Source organism: Phoxinus phoxinus (genome assembly GCF_949152265.1).
Source record: "Phoxinus phoxinus genome assembly, chromosome: 1".
NCBI classification, from domain to species: domain Eukaryota; kingdom Metazoa; phylum Chordata; class Actinopteri; order Cypriniformes; family Leuciscidae; genus Phoxinus; species Phoxinus phoxinus.
Genome location: NC_136876.1, coordinates 32018184 through 32036054, shown reverse-complemented (window position 1 = coordinate 32036054; position 17871 = coordinate 32018184). Strand labels below are relative to the sequence as shown.

The following is a 17871-nucleotide window of genomic DNA, read 5'->3' as shown; positions in this document are numbered from 1 at the left end:
CTATCATCTCCTCTCCTATCCTATAATCTCATCTCCTCTCATCTCATCTCATCTCATCTCATCTCATCTCATCTCCTCTCCTCTCCTATCCTCTCCTCTCCTCTCCTATCATCTCCTCTCCTCTCCTCTCCTATCATCTCCTCTCCTGTCCTCTCCTCTCCAACCTCTCCTATCCTATTCTGTCCTATCATATAATCTCCTCTCCACTCCTCTCCTCTCCTATCATCTCCTCTCCTCTCCTCTCCTCTCCTATCCTATCATCTCCTCTCCTATCATCTCCTCTCCTATCATCTCCTCTCCTATCATCTCCTCTCCTATCATCTCCTCTCCTATCATCTCCTCTCCTATCCTATAATCTCATCTCCTCTCCTCTCATCTCCTCTCATCTCCTCTCATCTCATCTTATCTCATCTCATCTCATCTCATCTCATCTCATCTCATCTCCTCTCCTCTCCTATCCTCTCCTCTCCTATCATCTCCTCTCCTCTCCTCTCCTATCATCTCCTCTCCTGTCCTCTCCTATCCTATCATCTCCTCTCCAACCTCTCCTATCCTATTCTGTCCTATCATATAATCTCCTCTCCTCTCCTCTCCTCTCCTCTCCTCTCCTATCATCTCCTCTCCTCTCCTATCATCTCCTCTCCTATCCTATAATCTCCTCTCCTCTCCTCTCCTATCCTATAATCTCATCTCCTCTCCTCTCCTATCCTATAATTTCATCTCCTATCCTATAATCTCCTCTCCTCTCCTCTCCTCTCCTATCATCTCCTCTCCTATCATCTCCTCTCCTATCATCTCCTCTCCTCTCCTCTCCTCTCCTATCATCTCCTCTCCTATCCTATAATCTCCTCTCCTCTCCTCTCCTCTCCTCTCCTCTCATCTCATCTCATCTCATCTCATCTCATCTCATCTCATCTCCTCTCCTATCATCTCCTATCCTCTCCTCTCCTGTCCTCTCCTATCCTATCATCTCCTCTCCAACCTCTCCTATCCTATTCTGTCCTATCATATAATCTCCTCTCCTCTCCTCTCCTCTCCTCTCCTATCATCTCCTCTCCTCTCCTCTCCTGTCCTCTCCTCTCCTATCATCTCCTCTCCTATCATCTCCTCTCCTATCATCTCCTCTCCTATCATCTCCTCTCCTCTCCTCTCCTCTCCTCTCCTGTCCTGTCCTCTCCTCTCCTATCATCTCCTCTCCAACCTCTCCTATCCTATTCTGTCCTCTCCTCTCCTATCCTATAATCTCCTCTCCTCTCCTCTCCTCTCCTCTCCTCTCCTCTCCTCTCCTCTCCTCTCGTTCTATTATAGGTCTCATTTGCTTGTTTTTTTTCATGGTAAGATGGATTGTCAGATGTTTTCAGAAAAATTTTTCCTTTAGGTGCTGATGCTGAGCCCTAAACAGATGCCTGTTAAAAGCAAGCATCTCCCCTGGCTGGTTACGCCATATAAAATTAGCCTCTCTGCAAATTACTGTCAGTCGTGGTTTGTCGATTTGGTTCCTCTCTCATTCTTGTTGCCTTGTTCTTTACTATGATAGGTTTAAATCGTTGGAGCTAGTGATATGTTGACAGAGAGGGCCCAAAGCTTGTCGTTGACAGTGTTGGGGAGTAGCTAGTAAATTCAAGCTGCGGTGCTACTAAGATAAACATTCAGTAGCTTGACAATACTTCAGTTGTATTCCAAATAGTCTAGCTTTTCAAGTATTTATCATTTTTCAGGTAGCTGTTGGAAGTCTGATTCATTAGTGAATCAATTTGTGAGGTTTCACAATCGATTCACCGGATTCCAACATAATGTTTTCTTTTTTTGTGTGTAAAATGTTTAGCTAGATTCTGCTGCTTATCACAGTGATTTTTGTCATTAGGTTAAATATTTCTCAGATACAACCCAGGCTCATTGGAAAACCTGTACGTGTGACAACATTTCTGCAAAGTGGTGGTATTATGTTGCTTCTTGCACGTTTCGCTAAATTTTTGAAGTGAAATGTCTAGTGAGTGGTGCAAAAAGCACATTTAGTTTTATCTGAAACAGATGAACGTGAATGTTTTAAACGTGAATGAAACATTTTCTTATGTTTGTTCTTGTACGTACCATGGCAGTTCAGAAATCAAATGTCTGGTGAGTGGCATAAAAAGGTTAATGCTCTATCATGTTTGAAAATAGCGTACCACGTACCCTAAACCCTACCATAAACCTAATCGATAATTGCAACCAATTTCAGCTTGCTTTTATACAAGTCTTTGAGCTCTTTTTTGTGACTCGTGTTTCATGGAACCACGGAACTCGTATCTCAAGTTTACTATATCAGAAAAGCCTTACTTATCGAGCTGGTGGTGTGATGCAATTGCGAAAATGTAAAATATATGTAGTTGACAAATCATGCTCTGTAGTTAAAATGTTTTAAGGGTTATAACTTAGTATTTTGCAAGGAAAATAAGTATTTAATAATCGACAATATTCCCCTGTAATCATAATTAGTGTGAAAAGGAATAAAAGTAGTTGGTGTCTTACGGCCACTAGTGGTCATTTCAACTGGAAACTGCAGTGAATTTGAAGAAATAATAATGTTTATTCAATGTAATTAGCTTATTTATTTTCCAAAGGGTAACTAAAGTAATGTGACATGGCGAACTACAACCTAGTTTCAATTTAAAATAGCCTCTCCGCAAATAGTCATTACTAGATTGCCCTGTTGAGTGTGTTCAAGTAATCATAAAACTCATGTGCCACACAAACGGGAAAACTCACCGGACACACGTTATTTAACATTATTTTTTAAATGTTTTTGTTAAACAGTGTCGCACATTATCTCTTGTTTTGGGAGACATCTCACAGCTTGTCTTCCAACAGACAGTAAAGGTGTGCTGAACTAATCCATTTTCCTCCTCCTCTTCCCGTCTCTTCCTCTTATCATTTCAGTTACCATCATCGCTATTAGTCCCCAACGATAACTGCGGAGAATGCCGCCATTTTATGACCACCTACCAGCTTACCATTTCCCTGCTTTCTCTGCTTCTCTCAGCATAGGACAGAATAGGCCAGCAATCTACTGCAATTTGCCGGAGCAATTTCTGCTATGCCTTCAGCCTGCGTCTAACAATAGCAGGAGAGAGAGAGAGAGAGAGAGAGAGAGAGAGAGAGGAAGATTATTCTCAAGAGCAATTATTTTCTTTCTTTCTCACTCTCTCTCTTTGTAATAGTTAATTGCGTTATTTTAATAAAATTGTGCACATAATGCATTATATTATATACTATGTCTCCCATCAACTTATCTGCAATTGACACACTTCTTTCAAGTATGGAAAAGAAAATATGCCTCTCTCTTTCTCTTTCTTTTTTCACACACATAAAAGAGATTTCTGTAATATCGTAATTGTTACTCCTAGATGGCAATGAAATTAAATGGAGAACTAATGGAGACTTTTGCTGAAGTGTCCATACTTCTCAGATTTCAATTGTTTTGTATTTTTCTCGTGAAAAATAGATATTAGTAATATCTGTGTTAGAATACAGATTTTAAAATGAGCTAATTTTAGCATCAAATACTTCATGTGGACTATAATAGCCATGTTAATTTTACTGCACTATGCTTCTACTGTATTTCAGCAATTGCCCTATTTGTGTATTTTAATTTCTCCTAAGGAATTTTAGGATACACATCTTAAGTTATAGTACTTATACTACATTTTTGGAAGTTAATTTTGTTAATCTAATCCTGTTAGTCATATTTCAATATTAACTGTCTGCTTACCTCATTAATCCAACATCCCTTCCTATTACACATTTATTTTAATATATAGTATAATATAATATAATATAATATAGCCAAATAATAATAAGAATAGTAATAAAATAATAAATCCAGCAACTAAGCCACATCTGTTTACCACTATCTCAAGTTAAGATTATAAAACAAGTGAACCGGTGAATTAAACACAAACTGAGAATTTGATCATGTCCCCTGAACTATCTATGATTAATATTTGTGTATTATCTCTCTGAACAAATAAAGAGTGTGTGGTTCTCACATATACTGAATGCGCAAATAACTAAGTGATTTCATACACATGTAAGCTATTCATTCTCATGTTGCATTTAGTAACACTGCTTTTTTTGTTGCAGTGGATTTCCTATAGGTTTGTGTGTATCTACCATAAACGTATGCAGTTCACACACTACAGTCCTGCCAGATTCTGTTACCTTCATTTCATGTTGTAGTCAGATGAATTTTGGCACGAGGTTGTCCTCCTTCCTGCTGTTGGAACAGAACAGAAGTGCGCGTGTCTGCGATGAAGGTGGAGATTTATTGCTGAGAATCCTACAGGGATCCCTGATTCTGTTTAATTCAGAAAATACAGCACTTTAGGAAGGTAATATGACACACAAGCTGACACGTTTATTGACGCAAATACAAATTTGAAACGAAAGCGAGAGCTTGTGTGTTTATTACATTTGACAAAAAGCCATTTGAAAGCACATTAGCGCAAGAGAGCGAGGGAGATCTTGATTACATGGATGGTCTTAAGGGTGTTTTCTTTTCACTCATAGTTTGTTTAGAGCAACATGGTGTGTTTTATCCCTGCAGTCTGGGTTTGTAACCACACCAAAACAATGGATTTGCATTTTGTTTTCCAAGAGTCAGAATTAATCAAAGTACGTAGAAAAGCTGAAATCTATTTAATCTGTATTGTAATTATCAGCAGTTTACACATTTAGGTCTGTTTGTGCTTTTACCTGCAGCTATCTACCCCTTCATTCCTTTGCCTCTGCTCTATATTTACCCGTCTTTGCCCTAAAATGTATTTATTTTATTTTGATCTTACAGTGATTCTCTTTACAAAATTCCTCATATACTGTGCAGTCAAACCTGATAGCAGGTGCAGGTTAATTATATTTATAGCATTTAGCTTAGCAAAGAATAGCTATGGCAAATTTGACAGTGTGTCTCTTTGTGTAAATAAACATCCTCTTATTGTGTAGATGTATGTTGGTGTGTTTGTGTATGTGTAGCACCTGGACTGCTCACTGTTGTGGACAAATGACCCCATTATAGTCACACTGGGGGGTCATCCATCAGCTCAGTTCTGGCCCTTTGTGCTCAGACACCGTTTGCAAGAGGACAACTATGCCACGGCCGCTGTGCCTCACCTTTGTGTGTGTGTGTGTGTGTGTGTGTGTAATAAACACACTCTGTTATTTGTTTTAAACTTAAACCTTTCTAAATGTTGTTTGATTTATGCTTAAAACAAGAAAATACTTGCCAATAAGAATTCAAAGTGTACTGTTCAAGTGTTTGGGGTCAGTAAGATTTATTTATTTATTTTTAATTAATTTTATTCAGCAAGGATGAATTAAAAGGATCAAAACTGACAGTAAAAACCTTTACATCAATTCTCAAATAAACGCTGTTCTTATACCGGACAATCCTGAAAAATGTATCATGGTTTTCACAAAAATATTATACAGCACAACTTTTCAACATTGATAATCAGAAATGTTTCTTGCATTAAATCATCATATAATAATGATTTCTGAAGGATCATGTGACACTGAAGAGTAATGATGCTGAAAATTCAGCTTTGACATCACAGGAATAAATTACATTTGACATTATATTGAAATAGAAATTGGTTATTTAAATTGTAATAATGTTTCACAATATGACTGGTTTACAGTATTTTGATCAAATAAATGCAGCCTTGGCGAGTATAAGCAGTGGCAGTATTAGAGCTTTAAACATGGGGTGGCCGAGGCGGTCCATAGACCATGAAAGAAAATTAGCGTGTAAACCTAACCTAGCATCAAAAATAGCATGAATGGCTGATAAGAGGTAGAAATGATAACCACGAGTGTTCTCTTAATATTCACAATTAATGTACATTGACAATGTGTCATGCCGTCGCATGTCAAAATAAATGCCTCGTTCAACAAAAGATGAAATCAATTTTAATCAGCATCAAACTGCCAGTATGACGAATGAAATTAAAATGTGTCCAGTCACAGTGCCACCATGGACACCCCTATAGCTCCTCTACTGAGCCCCCTTTCCAAAAACATAAAAAATCTTACCAACCCATACTTTTTAATGGTTCTGTTTATTCTCTGAAAACAATATATGCTACACAAATGTGTTTATCAAGTAAATGTATCTTGTTTTAAAGATGTTAGGCTGTTTTGACTGAAAAACAAGACAAAAATACCAATTAAGAGAGTGATTTTTCTCAGCACAGAGGAGAATTGATCTGATGTATGGTGATGTTGTTCTGTGGATGTCCTGCTCTGCAAACCAGCTTGCCAGTCTTTCCCCAGTGCACCCTGGGAGCTCATTACAGGTGTCTCTGAGCTTGTGAAACACACCACGATGCGGTTGTGTGAACCCTCTTCATTAAATACTACAAAACAAGCAATACTGAAACATTTGACAAGAAGTCCACAGGTGTGCGAGTTACAGTTACTGTATATGCTATAGCGAGACAGACAGGTTTGTTTTGTGTAATTGTTAGCGTCTCAGTCTGTTTGTTGAGATATATCCACAGAGACTTGTTTGTCCTGTGAGTGATTTTTCCTATCAATGCATTTCTGTTTTCCCCGTCATTACACACACAGAGAATCAGGTACACATTATCTGCTTTGCTTTCTCACATTGGAGCAGTGATGTTACGTTCTGTGAGACTTGTTTTGTAGAAACTTGACACGTTTAGGTACAATTTACTCTGGTTGGAGGACATTGCTCTTGGTTTCTCCTTGTTGTGAGTAAGTAATGTTTGTCTTTTACATCATGCCGTTTAAAATGCTGAAAATCTCTCTCTCTGTGTGTGTCATTTAGAGTCGTAGTCCACGACACTCCCAGTCCACTCAGTCTGGTTTGGCAGACCAGGCGTCTAAACTGTCCTTCGCATCTGCTGAGTCTCTGGAGACCATGTCAGAGGCCGACATGCCGCTGGGCTTCAACCGCATGAACCGTTTCCGTCAGAGCCTCCCCCTTTCCCGCTCTGCAAGCCAGAATAAACTCCGTTCTCCAGGTAACATACACACACTTTATCTGAGTATCAATCAACCGTTTACAGTAAATTACCCCTTTTACCTGCCACTCAAAAGTCTGAATCGCTTATCCACACAAGAATAAGTAACTTTACTAGTGGCAGTGCTGTGGTGTTGTCACGGCTAGCATGTTCTCCAATGGTTATGCACATTTAAGTCCGACCTATACTATCGTTCAAAAGTAAGATGTGTTTGTTTGAAAGAAATTAATACTATTATTAAGCAAACCCTGTTGAAAAATGACCCCCTCCATAGACAGCAATTTAATTACAATTATAATGATATATTACAATAAATAATATGCTCTAATATTATATTGTTATTCATTTACATTATTTATGTTACATATAGAAATATGCAAGCAAAAACAATAATTGTCCCCAAAACACTGCTTGTATACAGACAGCTTCACCGGCTCAGTTTTGCTTGAGAACAGCATGGCTATGTTGGTCCGCCAGCTAAACCAGCTCTAAACCAGCACCAACCAGCATAAACCAGCCTGGTACGGCGTGGAGTTCATGCTGGTTAATGCTGGATGTTTCGGGGCGGGGAAGTTGAATTAAACTGATCAAAAGTGACAGTAAAGATATTATAATGTTACAAACGATTTCTATTTGAAGTAAATGCTGTTCTTTTGAATTTTCTATTTATCAAAGAATACTGAAGAAATGCATCCTGGTTTCAGTTCAGCAAGCTTTTTCTTTTTCTTTAAGAAATTCATACTTTTATTTGGCAAGGATGCTAAATTGATCAAAAGTGACATTAAAGATGTGTATATAATGTAAGAAAATCTATCACAGAATCTATAAAACTATTAATCAGCACAACTGTTTTCAACATTGATATTAATAAATAAAAAAATCTTGAGCACCAGATCATCATATTAGAATATTCAGAATTAGGATTTCTGAAGGATCATATATTACACTGAAGACTGGATTAATGATGCTGAAAATTTAGCTTTGAATCATAGGGATAAATTACATTTTTAATATATATTCAAATATAAATCAGTTCTTTTAAATTGTATAAATATTTCACGATATGACGGTTTTACTTTATTTTAATCAAATAAATGCAGCCTTGGCGAGTATAAGCAGTGGCTGAACTAGAGTTTTATACTTGGCTACATAATTTCCTCTCTGTCCTGTCATGTAATGACACACAAAGCCCATAAATGATAAACTGCCCCTTATTCATCCAATCCACTGTACAACTTGCTGTCACTAAATGAGTGTTTATCAGACTTTTCTAAACTGTTACTGTACAGTATAACAAATATAAATCACAGAAAACCATTTTCACAGAACATTTTTTTTTTTCATGTTGCAATGAATCAAACATCCGCACATTAGCCTCAGGAAATATATGTGGGATAAATGAAAGTTTGTAGACCATTGGTTGTATCTCACTCATTATCCCTGTTGGGGAGAAACTACCGGTAGCTAAAAGTAATGCATTTTTTCAGAAGTGTTTTCAGTTCAGCTATAAAATACTGTAGCTTTTTAAATGACAAGCTATTTTTTTTATTTTAACGCGGCAAAGTGCTACATCACTTGTCACATTGTATTGCGAATGCAGCTTTACAGTCAAGTGAGATGACACAATATTAAACACATTCTCGTGTTTTACATGAATTGCGATGGAAAGTCTGATTCATTCTGTTGAATCACTTTGTTTGGATGATTCATGTAAATCAGCCCCACAGTACTGACTTGCTTTCGGCTGAAGATGACATTTCGCTGTTCTGCAATTAGATAGTGTGAAATGTTTTCTACTTTTTGATCGTTAATAGCAGTGTTAATTACAGCAGTACAATGCATTCACATAAACTGACCTTCAACAGTTTGTTTTTTTTAGCTTTGGTTTCCATGGTGTGAAATATCTCTTGGTCTTGAACTTTCACTCTGTGTGTGTGTGTGTGTGTGTGTGTGTGTGTGTGTGTGTGTGTGTGTGTGTGTGTGTGTGTGTGTGTGTGTGTGTGTGTGTGTGTGTGTGTGTGTGTGCGTGTGTGTGTGTGTGTGTGTGTGTGTGTGTGTGTGTGTGTGTGTGTGTGTGTGTGTGTGTGTGTGTGTGTGTGTTAGCAGCAAGCGCACAATATTTGCTGAAAGTGATTCGGTTTGAAACTGTTCCCCACAGAGAGATTATTGTCCCATCAGCAGGAAGTTTAGAATCGCCTGCTGCCCCGTTAGGTGAAGTGTGCCGAGATAAACTGACAGAAACTGATGACAAAATGTCTGCAGGAGAAGTTCAGCAGCCGTAAACATGAGACTCTGCCACTCTCTCTCACAGTGGTTTAGAGTGCACTCAAAAAATATTGAAGCGTACATTTAAAACTAGCCTATATAAATTGTCCATCCATTAGGATGTTTTAACATAAACGAATAAACTTAATGTGATGCTTGTCACACTTGATATATGTCAAGTCACACAACTTCACTCAAAAAAATCGTGGCATAGTTTATTATTAACTATTTGCATGGATTTGAAATGATCAAAATGCATTCTTTCAAATTGCATAGAATCAGCATAACAATTACATTTATTCAGTATGAACATGGTTGAAATGTGGTTAGTTGTGCAACAAGCCACATTCGAATATGTATGAGATTGACAAATTAGATTTTCAGTTTATTAGTACTGCTGTTCAAGAAATCTTACCCTTTTCATTTATGTATGACTTACAAATATGCATCACATCCAGTTTATTAGTTTATGTCAAAACTGTGTAATACAAATGGATGGAGATTTTAAATGCAATTCAAATACATAATCTTAATCATGGTGTTCTTTCTTGACTTTCTTCTTACCGCTGTCCTTCTCTCTCCTAAGGTGTCCTCTTCCTGCAGTTCGGAGATGAGACCAGGCGTGTTCATATCACTCATGAGCTCAACAGTTTAGAGACATTGCACGCGCTCATCGTGCACATGTTCCCTCAGAAGCTGACAGCAGGAATGCTGAAGTCCCCGAACACGGCCATCTTGATCAAAGATGAAGCCAGGAACGTCTTCTACGAGCTGGAGGACGTGAGAGACATACAGGACCGCAGTATCATTAAAATCTATCGCAAAGAGCCCATCTATGCCTCCTATCCTGCGGCACATCTGGCCAACGGAGACCTCAGGGTGAGATATTTCTACCGTACTCAATGATTAAGTTTGTTTAACATCTTACATTGTTGTCCCAGCATGGGCTTTTGGGTAAAATAAGGCACAGAGCATGGTCCTTTTCTAAAGAATGTTTTCTTTTCCAATTCAAAATAAGACATTACAAGGTTATGGATGTAGATCCCTGTATGCGTCAAAATCAGAGGCAAACCTAACCTTCAAATTGACGTCGCGGTCCTCTTTGCGTGTTAAATATTTTAAAGGGAGGTACCCGGTGTTTGATCCATTGAGCGACGTCTTTCAGATTTGGATGTTCTTGAACTCAGAGGTTTTTGAATTATGCACAGTTTTTGGCATATCACTTGGGAGTTGGTTTCACTTTGTGAGCTCGCTGTGCTACCACAGGAGTTTGATGTGGGTTGACTTTGAAATGCAATCATGTTGCGTCACTCTGTTGATCAAATGTTCATTTTTTCTTCTCTGGTGCGAGTCGCCTTTACCATTTCATACTCTCTGAGAGTGTCAAGCTCACTCTCAGCTAACATTAGACATGAGTCTGTTAATATATGCAAATATTTCTGCTTATTGTCTGTTTCTGGGGGTGTATGAGTGCACAATCATGTCTGAGTGTGTTTATTCTGTTCTTTGTTTTTTCTTTCTTATTCTGTTTTTTATTTATGAGGGGTTTGGAAAGTAGAATAATAAAGACAACATGTTTCTCAAATTAAATGGGTTTTTTTCCCCTCAAGTTTAAATTTTGAAAAATGTAATAATGAAAATATTATCTGGAAATTAATTACTTTCTGCTAAATTGACAATATTTAATCTAAGTTGTCTGCACTCTAAAAAATGCTGGGTTGTTTCAACCCAATTTTGGGTCAAATATGGACAAACCCAAACGTTGGGTTAAAAATGTAATTTAAAAATGTAACCCAACGGCTGGGTTTGTCCATATTTGACCCAAAATTGGGTTGAAACAACCCAGCAGTTTTTAGAGTGTGTCTAAGTATAAATTAATTCTGATTAAAAAGTAATAATATCAGTTTGAGTGTGTTAAAAATAATGCAACATGTAATTAATATATTAAGTAAACAACTTAATAAAATAACTGACCCCAGTTTGAAAACCCCTCGTTTTTTAGGTTCATTTGCTGCTTTTATTTTTTAAATGAAATACAGGTGAAACTCGAAAAATTTGAATATCGTGCAAAAGTTCATTTATTTCAGTAATTCAACTTAAAAGGTGAAACTAATATATTATATAGACTCATTACATGCAAAGTGAGATATTTCAAGCCTTTATTTGTTATCGTTTTGCTGATTATGGCTTACAGCTTATGAAAACCCCAAATTCAAAATTAGAATATTGTGAAAAGGTTTTCATAGCTGTAAGCCATAATCAGCATAATTATAACAAATAAAGGCTTGAAATAGCTCACTTTGCATGTAACTAATGAGTCTACATAATATATTAGTTTCACCTTTTAAGTTGAATTACTGAAATAAATGAACTTTTGAACGATATTCAAATTTTTCGAGTTTCACCTGTAAAAGTGATTTCAAATTGGCAAACTGCAGTGACAAGTTCATTGTGCCTTTTGACTACTACGAGCACTGAAGATAGCAATGTGCTGAAACGTTTGCTCCTGTTTATTTGTTTTTAATTCACTTTGCACTTTTTGCTGTATGCAATGCAGAAAAAAAAATGTTTTGATAGACTTTAGACTTCTGTAGTCTGTCCTGAATCCAGTGTGCGGCCAGCCACCTTCTTGCTTGCCTTTTGACTACCGTACTTATAATTGCTTAAAGGGACACTAAGTATCTTTTTAGGTATTTTATTATCTAAAATCAATATTTTTATTCATAAATATGTCCTCAATGGTGCACAAATACCTCGGCCAATTATCTGACTTATCCTTATAAATGAAGAATTTATTATCTTTATATACATGGGACGGGTAGGTCCACGGTGGATTCCATGTAGTTCCGCCATCTTGCAAAACTATAATAGCAGAGAGGGACAAAAAGTACTAAGCCAACGCATTTCCACAGCGCGTTTTTGTTCAGAGCCAGCCGAAACCAGCAGAAACGCAGGTGCAGAGCAGTGAGAGGCGCTTGAAACTGCACCGGCAAGTTTATAAGTCTGAATTGCATTGTTATTATGGACCATACATATGCCAAGCCACAGGAGAAGAAAACATCGTCGCCAAAAAAGTCGAAAATAGAACGTAAAATGCGTGGGATTTCCCCCTTTCTGGTCAATGTATCCCTGTTTCTGCTTAATTATTTTTATCCCCGGTGGGGATAAATGTATCCTCCCCTCAAAGTGATCATGCTACTACATAGTGGCGAGACGGATCACAAAACGTATCACGGATCCGTGGTGATGATCACTCACTCTCTCTTGAGCGTCTCACAGATAATGTCTTTTCTATAATTTCACTGTAGCTCAGCATCGCGATGTAAAGTTAACGTTATTGCATGATCACAGTTCATATGTGTGGGGAGTAAAAATATTGCGTTAGGCTACTTCAGTTAATAAGAAAAAAGATTTTACAATTCTTGCAAATGCAGTGATGAAGTTCATGTTCTCATGATTTATTTTTATGAATAACAATGTTTCAAAACATCCCCCCCTCCCCTCTGTTTTTTTCACAAATCGCACCCTGGGCATAACTACAATATTTCATGTTTTTCACAGTCAGTAATTCATACTGTAACATTCATTTGTTTGTTGTCATGTTGCAGTTTGTTTGAAATAACACACCTGTTCACCTGAAGGAAAACTCGACGAAGTGCTATTAGAAGGCATCCTGTCAAAGCTTTTTGGTAAATATCGCCTACCGTAGATGCAATGCGCATTTGAAAAAGCGAGGCGCTGGAGAGCAAAATTAGTTTGAATGCAAAATACTAATTCACCACTAGATGGGATTAATTCCTACTTAGTGTCCCTTTAAAATGACCATTCGAGTTGAAACCCTACAGCCCTTCGCTGTTTTTGTGTGCGTGTGTTCTTATGGTTTATGAGGACACAATGTGTATAATGGCACATACCCCTAGATTTAGGGATCGAGTTAGTGTAGGGGGATAAAATACAGCAGAACTCTGGACAGAACATGTCAACTGCTCCCTGGAGTGTGGACAGTAGTTGCATTTACATCAATGTGTCTGCAGGCTAACAAGCTATATCCCTGTAATGCTTCAATACGTTTGACTACTCTCAGAGTAGGAGAACAAATGGGAACAGAGATGGGAAGAGGGGAAAAGAAGCAAAGTACCGGTAGATAAAGAAAAGATGGATGAGTGCCTTAAGATAAAACAAAACAAGTTGTGGCGTAAATGCAAGTAAAGTAACAAGCAGATATAGAAGTTATGAAATGATATGCAGGATTGGAAATGAGAGGTGAAAAGAAAAAGTAGGGAGATGCAGCCTGGCAGAAAAAAGGGATCTAATAGATGAGTGCGGTTTTCCTGGTGTTTGTGAATGGAGAGTTTAAAAGCTCTTTTTCTGCTCATTGTAGCTTAGTCAAATATATGCGCTCACTCAGAAGTGGTGGTGAAATCTGAATACAGTGTCATGTAATCCAATGTTATGCCGGTAGCTTTAGCTAGGCTGGGTGAAAGGAGTGAATAGGGTGAATAGAGCTCCCCGGAGTTGAATTACAGACGATGAAAAGAAAGAGTGAGAGAGAACTAGAGAATGGGGCAATGAGTCTAGAGCCCCGCTCTTGTTTTTGTGCTAAACCTCAGAGGATTGCTTTGCTTTGAGACCTTTAATTTGTCAGCACCACATTTTCACGTTTAAATGATTTTTGGCACATATCCACTTCTCTTTAAAACGTCTAACTATGAGTGTAACAACTGATACCACCTTCATTTGAAAGGTTGCCTTTACTGTAAACGTCTGTAGGATTTTAACCATTCTATCAGACAAATAATATCTACTGTATAAGTGCCAATAGATTTTATTCTGCAATCTGAATGTAAATGAATACAAATTAATATGTTAGATCATTCTGCTCTTATAAATAGTAGAAAACAAACACTTTTAGAAAAAGTTGAATAAACATGTTATGCTTGACAGATCTTGTCAAGTATGACAAACACATTCTAAATGTTAAATTAGAGTAGAACTGGACAATTTATGAACTTGGCTGCCCTGAAAACACAAATGATGTCACTTCCTCGTCATAATGTCATTTAAAATGTTATGAACACAAATGGAATGACTTCCCTACGTCATTTCTATGTTCATGTATTCAGTCTTTTACCTCTCCTGGAACTTGAATTCATATTAAGTTACTCAGAGTGATGTATTCATAAAATGCTATTATGTTTTTTCTCTGTCTTGTTTTAGAGAGAGATGGTTTACACATCCAGGGACTCGTCGCCTACCCGTCGCCTCAACACTCTTCCTTCCTCCACTGCCTCACCCTCCTCCGGCTCCCCTTCCCGATCCCGTCTCTCCTACAGCGGAGGTCGCCCCCCGTCTTTCGCTGGCCCGGGTCACCCTCACCCCCAGGGCTCCCAGCATCCGTCCCACTCCCACCACCCCTCTCCCTCTCACGGACAGGCTCAAGGCCTAACCACCTCCTCCTCGGCCATCCTGGAGCGCCGTGATGTCAAACCTGACGAGGAGATGTCTGGCAAAAACATGGTCCTCCTGAAGAATGAAGGACTTTATGCTGATCCCTACAGCTTGATGCACGAGGGTCGACTTAGTATCGCTTCTACTCAGTCCCTGGCCACCATCGCTGACCCCTTCGGCTTCCCTGTGTCAGGAGGGCTGTACCGCAGAGGTTCAGTTCGGTCTCTCAGTACGTACTCAGCCGCAGCGCTGCAAAGCGACCTAGAGGACAGCCTGTATAAACCTGGAGGTTCTCTGTACTCTGATACATATGGAAGCTCCACGCTCGGCATGGGCTTTCGTTTGCCGCCCTCCTCCCCGCAGAAGATTCCCGACGTGCAGCTGCGTGACAGGGATTCGTTCACCGGATCTCCAAGCCGAGGGTCACCTGTGAGAACGACCTTCCGCAAGGACTCCGCTTCCTCTTCTGTGTTCGTAGAGAGTCCGAAGTCCAGACCCAGCTCCAGTTCTGAACCTCTAGGAGATGGGAGTAAGGGGCCTGGATTTGGGTCGCAATTGTCTGGGGGCGAGACGGACGCACGGTAAGCACTGGAAATGTATGGATTTGCATGGATGTGGTACAGGCACATGTGAGTTTGTGGATGTGAGGACATTGATGCACTTTTTCTTTTGACAAGTGCTAATTTTCATTGACAAGAAGTGTACATTACTCTAAAGACTCTAAAGAAACAAATTAATAAGCAGAATTTATCATTGCAAATATCAGATAGAAAGATCCTTGAGCACACAACTGTTCAAACGTTTGGTGTATGTACAACATTTTTTAAATGGCTTTGAAAGAATTTTCATATAAAATAAGAATTTTGTCATATAAATACCTTGTTCTTCCCTCATATTTAAAGTATTTTCCTCATATTTTGATGGTTTAATCAGAATTGTAGGGCCATTAAAACAAATATCCCTTCCGACATCACTTTTGGCCAAATGTACTTTGGTTTCAAATGTCATTTATTTCTGAGATGACAAAGCTACATTTTCAGCATCATTATTCCAGTCTTCAGTGCCACATGACCTTTCATAAATCATTTAAATAAGATGATAAAAATCGTTTGCAGCATTATAAATGCCTTTTATTGTTACTGTTAATCAATTGAATGCATCCCTTTATTAATCAAAATATACATTTCTTTAAAAAAAATTACGGACACCAAACTTTTGAACTGTGGTGTCGTATTGCATTTACATTACTAAATTGTTTTTTACAAAACCGATTCACTGCCTATTAATATTTGAAAAAAAACGTTGTGAAAAAACGTCAAAAAGTTGGTGCAACCAAAAAACAGGAAAATTATATCATAGAGGGGACCCTCATGACTGTGTGTGTCAAAGCCAGGAAGTCTCTTAAATTATAAGATAATTCAGTCTTTTTATTACAAGGTTAGTTTAGGTTTATTAGGTTATAAAATGTCACATGGCGTGACTGTGAACTGTAAACCTTGAAAATATACAGTATTTTTAAAAACTTTTGGAAAAAAATATTGCTGTTTACACCACATTACATTTTTAGAGTCTTTAATTTACAATTTTTTTCACCATTATTATGAAACCAACATCAATACACACAGAGTACATTGAAAACTATTTTTTTTATTTACTTCTTAACCCATATGCCTTATTTGTGGTGTTTTCTTTTATTGGGAAATCCTGGGATTGTGTGGCACATTTTAAAATGAGACAGGGTTATCGTTCTTCACTTAAAAAACAAAACCTGCACTTGTGTATTGAGACATATTGAGTGTTGCCCCAAGACAATCCATGGTTGTCTTGAAATGTTGGAGAAATGTTGCTGTCTCTGAACCGATAGGTAATGGATCATCTACTAACCTGCGCCTACAGGACATACTATTTAGGAGAACGTTTAAGTGAAAACCCCTAGAAAATGTATAATTAATGTACACTTATCAATTTTTTGTCTGTCTTGTTAGTAGGGATCGTATGGAGGCAATGGAGAAGCAGATAGCCAGTCTGACTGGACTGGTTCAGAGCGTCCTAACCCGAGCACCAGACAGCGACAGCACGTAAGACTTCACTACACCCATCTATGATTCATTTACATGAAACCAGAGCCAATCAGATGCTCATTTACATTGACCAAACCAACCTTATAAAAGTCATCTCACTCATACAGACCATCAGCCATGACAGGCTTCTGATGTGCCCATCTCATTAAACATTTGACACATAAAGGCCATTGAACATGGTACGCAGTAACTGCGATTTCCCAGGTCAACCTGTTTTATGGGGAAATATCACTTTTATGGAGATTGATGGCACTAATAAATGGCATTTAAGTAAGTTTTTGTCATGCAACATGAAAAACAGTATTTACAGTAAATAAATCAGAGATGCAGTGGTTTCTAAAGCAGTAGCGAGTACTGTTATGCTAACACGTTCCACACTATCTCTCATGTGTACCTGCGTACCTTGTGAAATGCACTTAACCAAAATACCAGTTTGCAAAATACCATGCATTGAAACATTTCACACATACTCAGTGTTGTTAGAATGGAACCATTTTGCTTTCATGCAGTAATATCCTAAGCTATCATGTTTGCTATGTAGCCATTGGCTTTTCCTATGTTTCAAAAGCTTGCAAATATGTCTTCACTTGCTGAATGTTAAGTGCTTGTATTGAAATTGTGTGTGCTGGTGGTATTTTATGTGTTGTCCTGCGGTCGCCATAAGTCTCTTTGTACTGGTGCTTTGATGTTGCTGGACATTTATTGTCATTCATATTCGTTGTGACAAGTCATTCACGCTGACTATGGAATATTTTACAGTATGTAAGGAAATTAATATGATTTAGATAATTACCTCCAAAAGAGAGTGTTGAGGTCAAAGTGTCGAGTAAAGAGTAAAGAAACAAATGCATTGTACAAAGAGAAAATTCAGTAAATAGGGTTGTTGATTAATAGTAGGTAGAGTTAGGATAGAAGCTGTTGACACTACTACTGTTGACGCCTGATGCAAATATTGTTGCTTAGTGAAGTTGTTTTATTTTTTTAATAGGAATAAATCAGACAATCACAGTGCAAACCTGTTCACTTGTTGTTTAGAAAGATTTTGTTTCAAATCT

At 38.0% G+C, this 17871-nt stretch overlaps 1 protein-coding gene across 3 annotated transcripts in view; it reads left to right on the top strand.

Moving 5' to 3' along the window:
• Nucleotides 1-17871, top strand: part of srcin1a (SRC kinase signaling inhibitor 1a) — a 60051-nt gene that overhangs the window by 14096 nt on the left and 28084 nt on the right. For all 3 annotated transcript variants that reach the window (XM_079611346.1, XM_079611344.1, XM_079611345.1), the window contains exons 3-6: nucleotides 6827-7022; nucleotides 9874-10166; nucleotides 14505-15316; nucleotides 16721-16813. In XM_079611346.1, coding sequence (XP_079467472.1) covers nucleotides 6827-7022; nucleotides 9874-10166; nucleotides 14505-15316; nucleotides 16721-16813 — 1394 coding nt within the window. The remainder of the gene's footprint in view (nucleotides 1-6826; nucleotides 7023-9873; nucleotides 10167-14504; nucleotides 15317-16720; nucleotides 16814-17871) is intronic.